The 6,053-nt window shown below is 23.9% G+C and overlaps 2 protein-coding genes across 4 annotated transcripts; one reads left to right on the forward strand and one right to left on the reverse strand.

Annotated features, from left to right (window-relative positions):
* Positions 1 to 45: 45 nt before the first annotated feature.
* On the reverse strand, positions 46 to 2,098 carry LOC551264 (upstream stimulatory factor 1). 2 transcript variants are annotated; one of them, XM_623655.6, is made up of 5 exons: positions 1,954 to 2,098; positions 1,678 to 1,748; positions 1,269 to 1,549; positions 1,037 to 1,201; positions 46 to 956 (listed from the first exon to the last, which is right to left on the reverse strand). In XM_623655.6, the coding sequence occupies exons 1-5, from the start codon at positions 1,992 to 1,994 to the stop codon at positions 750 to 752; spliced, it is 765 nt and encodes a 254-aa protein (XP_623658.1). In that variant the 5' UTR covers positions 1,995 to 2,098; the 3' UTR covers positions 46 to 749. The 2 variants fall into 2 exon arrangements, with proteins under 2 accessions (XP_623658.1, XP_006567475.1); XM_006567412.3 differs by having other exon boundaries at positions 1,822 to 2,094.
* A 1,045-nt stretch (positions 2,099 to 3,143) lies between these two features.
* Positions 3,144 to 6,053, forward strand: LOC552499 (ubiquitin domain-containing protein UBFD1). Of its 2 annotated transcripts, XR_003305371.1 has the most exons (6): positions 3,144 to 3,426; positions 3,934 to 4,308; positions 4,400 to 4,590; positions 4,702 to 4,890; positions 5,066 to 5,274; positions 5,842 to 6,053. XR_003305371.1 is itself a non-coding variant. In XM_624874.5 (5 exons), exons 1-5 carry the CDS (start codon positions 3,414 to 3,416, stop codon positions 5,174 to 5,176), a joined length of 879 nt encoding a protein of 292 aa, XP_624877.1. In that variant the 5' UTR covers positions 3,144 to 3,413; the 3' UTR covers positions 5,177 to 5,723. The 2 variants fall into 2 exon arrangements, 1 of the variants encoding a protein (XP_624877.1); XM_624874.5 differs by lacking the exon at positions 5,842 to 6,053 and having other exon boundaries at positions 5,066 to 5,723.

Below are 6,053 nucleotides of genomic sequence, written 5' to 3' on the forward strand. Positions count from 1 at the left end.
ATACGTGTACGATTAATCTATTTTACATTCTCAGTTCCTAGATTATTTTTTTTTTTTGCGAAATATGCATTCTATATTTCTGAAAACAGTATTAAAAATAAAAAATATTTGATAATGATATTTGTAAAGATTCAGTCGTCATACTTTGCATCATAATTGTACTGTAATAAATCGTTTTGTCTATTTTCTTTTTTTTTTTAAATTAACTTTAATTAGTTCATTTAAAATTGCACATCCGAAAAATTCAAATCAATGTTTAATATTCACAGCCTTGGCTCGTTCAAGATACACGAGGTAATTCGATCCAACGCACTCATGCATACATAAAAATAAAATTTTTTTTCATAAGTTTTATGCAACGAACGAATAGATGCAACTTCATTGACATTATTCGATAATTATAAATTGTCACCCATAGTGTATTCATGAATATATTAAGATTATAACATTTCAATATTTGATCAAATTATTTAATCAAAAAACAAATATAATTTGGTGTAAAACAAATGATGCTATATTCACATCACGTTATTTAAAAATCTAGAGTAGCGTAAAGATATACAAAGTTATGACGGTAATTATGACCATACCATTAGGATCGATATTTCAAAAAATTTGTGTAATAGTATAATGAAATTTCGGCTTCCATGAAATCAAAGAGGAAATATTTTTTTTAATCATCGATCAGGTCATGTATCCTAATATTTACAAAAAAAAGCAATGTATTATAAACTAACAACTTTAAGGATTCAAACGTCAACGTTCGTTCCTGTAGAGGGCGAGATTTGTGATCTGAGTTGAAGATTCTCACGTTTCAATTGCGCAACCAGTTGTTTCAAAGCAGTTATTTCTTGCCGTAGTTTTTCATTATCACGTAAACATTGACCCAATCCCTGATTGGCTGCTCTTAATTCTGTTATATATTCACAGGCTTTTGACAAAATTCCTCCTTTGCTCTGCACAAGAAATCCATAAAATATTACTATCCTTATATGTGTATTTTTAAAATCATAAATTTAATATCTTAGTTTACTACCTGAGTTTCATAATTTGCTTTTCCTTCACCACTACCGCTACCACTCCCATTTGCAGCTGCATTGCATTCAGGAATAATTTTTCCTAATTTTGCAATCCAATTATTTATTTTATCTCTTCGTCGACGTTCAACTTCATTATGAGTGGCTCTTCTTCTATCATCTCTCTAAAATATTACATATCAGTTAAAAGAGATTTTCAAAATTTTTTTAAAAAATAAATAAAATATTTACCTTCTTTAATACAGTGGTACAATTCCTTGGTGTTTCTATTTGTAAAGTAGTAGTTCTAGGAACCAATGATCTAGAAGTTTGTGCAGTCGTGAAAACATCATTGGCATTTCCAATAACATAAAACTGGCCATTTAATGGGGATGTCAGGACCTGTACAGTGTTATTTCCTGGTTGAGTGACTGGCAGTTCTATTTCATTGCCAGCAGTAGTTCCATTTACTTGAACTACTCTATATGCAAGTGCTTCTTGATAACGCATTCCATCTTCTGCAACAGTTTCTCCTATAAAAAATTCATATTTCAAATTATATATTTATAATAATTAATAAATATAATTAATTTTCAATCATATGTAAATTAACAATTTTGAAAAATATATTTCTAAATGTTCATGACAAAAATATATTTACCTTCGCAGTCTACGATTTCCGCTTCTTCAATAACAATTCCTGTGCCACCGTCATCCTTTGCGTTAACAGTACTGTAAAACAAACATAAGTACATTGAAGAATGGATATGTAAATTATCTTTAGAGTTACGTCTATGCCTATTACTTCCACGACCGTTGTCCTAAGTCTTGTAAGTGCGCACTGTGCACTACGTGATGACCTTGAGGAGACCTCGAGCGAAACAGGAGGGATAGGTGTTCGCATTATCAGCCAGTCGATATTTAACATAAACACTACCTGACATCCTGTTGTTCGAGATGCTGCTCCAAAATATCCATTTTTTTTTCTACCAAAAACGTTTGAATTTGTCAAAATTCACGTGAGCTGGTCACGGGACACGGCAACGAGGTCATGTGGTGCACAAGATGGCGATTTCTGATTATTACGCCACCTTACATCATAATTTACAATTTAAAATTTATCAAATATACCGATTATTGGTAATTAAAATTATCTATTTTATCATTTTATAGATAAAATTTTTTTTTATTTTGTAATATCAAAAATAAAGATTTTTAAATAGAATAGTATATTTTAATTAATATCTAATATAAAAAATTATAAGACTTTTAAGTAATATGTATTAAGGAAATTAGATTAAAAAATAAAATAAAAATAAACATTTGTTGTTAATGAAAATTTTTTTTGTCGTACTTATTGTAACAAAACAAAATCTATAAAAACAAAAATTTAACTTATATACATTAATGTCATCTAATATTGTTTCAAAAAAAAATATTTAAGTATATATTGGATATAGAGGATTTAAAATAATTACATAATATTTCAAAATTTATGGTAAAAATTAATAAAATAAAAAAATATATGAAATTTTATTTTTACCTGAAATAATCAAATAATTATTAATTTCTTAAAAAAATAAATCAAATATTAAAAAAAAATTTGAGAATTTATTTATTTATTCATAATTATGATCACAATAAATTTGAATAATAAATCTTCTATTGAAATTTATAATTAAAATTATCTATTAAACTAAATATTCTTAAAGAACAATTAAAAATATATTTTTTTAATACATATTTACTATATTTATATTTTATATACATTTTTATATACAAAACATTAAAATATTCATTAATATAATAGGTTTTTAGAAATCATAAAAATAATAAAAAAAAATCACAAATAAAAATATTGATATATAAAAATGTCAATTAAAAATTATTTATTAAATTATAAACAATTTTTGTGTTAAATAAAGTAAAACAGAGATAGAGAAGTGGCAATGTGACGAAAATAAAATTACTTGATCTATCTGTCTCGCTTTATCTAACGCAAATTTCAATTTCTTGTAATTTAATAAATAAATCTTAAAACTGATATTTTTGTACTTATTTACATATATCAGTTTTTATATTTGTTTTGGTTTTTAAAATCAACTCTCTAAAGATGAGTTCTAATATTAACGGATTATATTAACACCCTTATATACAATTATCTTTTTATATATATAATTAAAAAATTCCTGATGACATTTAAATGATAAAAAATAAAGATTTTATTATATTATATTAAATTGAAGCTAAATTTAAATAAAGAAAGTAGTTTCGTTTTACATTTTTAGAACATATTTGAAAATTTGAAAGTCATTCCAAAGATCAGAGTAAATACGAATGGCAGGAACTGCAACGGATTCTGCAATAGTTTGATTGGTCAATGAAATACAGTTCATCATGGAGTACGTCGGTACGTGCTAACTTGACGATTTTCGTGTTTTTATTAATAATTTTTATTCAATAAATATCTTTCATCATTGTTTTTTATATTTGTTTTTAATTATTTTAAGTATAATTAATATCTACTTTCCGAAAAAATTATATTATAAAATATTACAGTGAGCAATTGTATATATTGAATTAGTTTCGTGAAAATAATCATTATTTTCATAGAACTTTTTATAAATTTAGTTTTAAATCGTTTAAAAAATATAGTATTCGACATCTATTAATTTTATTAATAATTTGTGTTTTTCCTGTTTTTTCATTAATATGTGTCATTCTAAACATAACCTTCTCATTCATAAAATTTTTTCTTTTATAATTTGCACGATTTTTGAATTTCTATTTTTTTTTATAATCTATTAATTATTTTTATTAAAAATAACTGTATTTTTATTTACATGAAATTATATTATATTTGATATAATAATGTAAATATATATTTGAAATACATTAAATGTTTCATATTTTATAGATGCTGCAAAAAGTGAAAGCAACGACAACTCTTGTAACTCAACTTCTTATACTGAATTAGTATCAAACACAAATTCTAATGAAAATTTATTGATAGAAACAAAAGATTCAACATCAAAATATGAGATTCAAGATATACAAAAAACAGATAGTAATATTGCAACTACCTCGCAAGATCCACCCCAAGAGAATATAGACTTCAAAGTAATTTATAATAAGCAAAGGATTAATGTAAATTTTCCACTTGATGGTACAGTGGCAGAATTAAAGGCTCATCTTCAAAACATCATATCTGTGCCTCAAGCTATGCAAAAAGTTATGATTAAAGGATTAGCCAAAGATGAACAAACATTAAGAAGTTTGGGTGTCACAAAAGGTAATTTTTATAATATGACAAAATTTTATTCTTAAAAAATTTAAAAAATTGATTTTTAATATACATTTTTTATTATAATAATAATTTTAAGGTGCCAAAGTTATGGTAGTAGGATCAAAATTAGATGATGTATTAGCCATTTCAATTCCAACAAAGCAGGATTTATCAGATGAAGCAGCTTCCACTACAAATAAGGAACCTTTATCTCAACAGAAAATGCATAGGAAAGTATTAGATAAAGGTATGCCAGATGATGTGATGCCTGGTATATTAGATAGTAAGGTAAGATTTATTTATATTAATTAAAATATAATAAAAATAATTTTTATGTCTATATTATTAAATTAATTATTAGTATTGTATTATAATTAATTTAATTATTTTTAATTCTAGGAACCACTACCAGAATTTCCATTGGCTGGCATGTTAAATAAATCTGGTGGTAAAGTTAGATTAACATTTAAATTGGAACAAGATCAGCTTTGGATTGGTACAAAAGAAAGAACAGATAAAATACCTATGAATTCCATAAAAGGTGTACACAGTGAACCAATACATGATCATCCAGAATACCATATTATGGTCTGTCAATTTCATAATTTCTGAATTACATTATATAAATTGTTCTATCTACTTGAAATATTAAGCTTGAGTTTTATTAATTTTTATTAATTTCTAATAATATTAATATTTTATTAATTTCTGAAATATTAATATAAAAGCAAATGATTTACATAAATATTTTTTTAAATTTTAGGCTATACAACTAGGCACGACTGAAGCTTCGAGATATTGGATATATTGGGTTCCTGCGCAATATATATCGGCTATAAAAGATGCTATTCTTGGCAAGTGGTGCTACTTCTGATCAAATATTGAAGGAAATTTCTGTCTTTTCAAAAACAAAGCGTAATCAGGTGTAAGCATTGATACAAACACGACTGTACTAGTCACACATTTTTAACAGTAAGTAACTTATTTTGCGTTGGATAATAATTGATATGTTCTAATAAAAATATTCTATTAAGGAAATTTTCTTAGATAATTTTTAATTTTGTTAAAAATAATGATAAAATTATTTTATAGAAATTGACTTGTATTTAAATATACTTTAAAATCATAATTTCTTAAAAAAATGTTTATATGATGTTGTGATTTTTGGATTTATTAACATTTTTTAATATATTGAATTAATACTGTAACTGTAACTTTTCTCTCTTGATTTCTCTGAATCATATGTAAGATTTGTAAATATAATAAGTTTTTTTAAGTTTAAAAAAAAAATATGTTTATATTTAAAAAAAAAACATTTTATTATACTAGGGAAAAAAAATTATCATTTTAATGAACAAAGGTTTTTTGATTCTTACAAAAATATATTTATATTAAAAAAAATGTTTTATTATTTTAAGAAAAAAAAAGAATTGTTATTTAAAAGACCAGATAAAAGCATTTCATCTTTTTTGTTTATTTAAATAGGAAAATTTAAATTTTAAAAATAAAAGTGAAATATTTGTAAAATTACATTTATAGGAGGAAGTGAAGAAAGAAGTTATGATGTTGCATTTACAATCTTTTGAAGTTCGTCGAGAAATAATTCAACTTTTAATATATTTAACAATATTAAATATAATATATAGATTAAAATTATAATAATTTAAATATTCAAAAAAATGAATTGTTTCATATTTTTATAAATTTATTTTCTTAAATGTTACATTAAAGACAAAACTGTTGCAAATTAA

Source organism: Apis mellifera, linkage group LG9 (assembly GCF_003254395.2).
Source record: "Apis mellifera strain DH4 linkage group LG9, Amel_HAv3.1, whole genome shotgun sequence".
Classification (NCBI taxonomy): domain Eukaryota; kingdom Metazoa; phylum Arthropoda; class Insecta; order Hymenoptera; family Apidae; genus Apis; species Apis mellifera.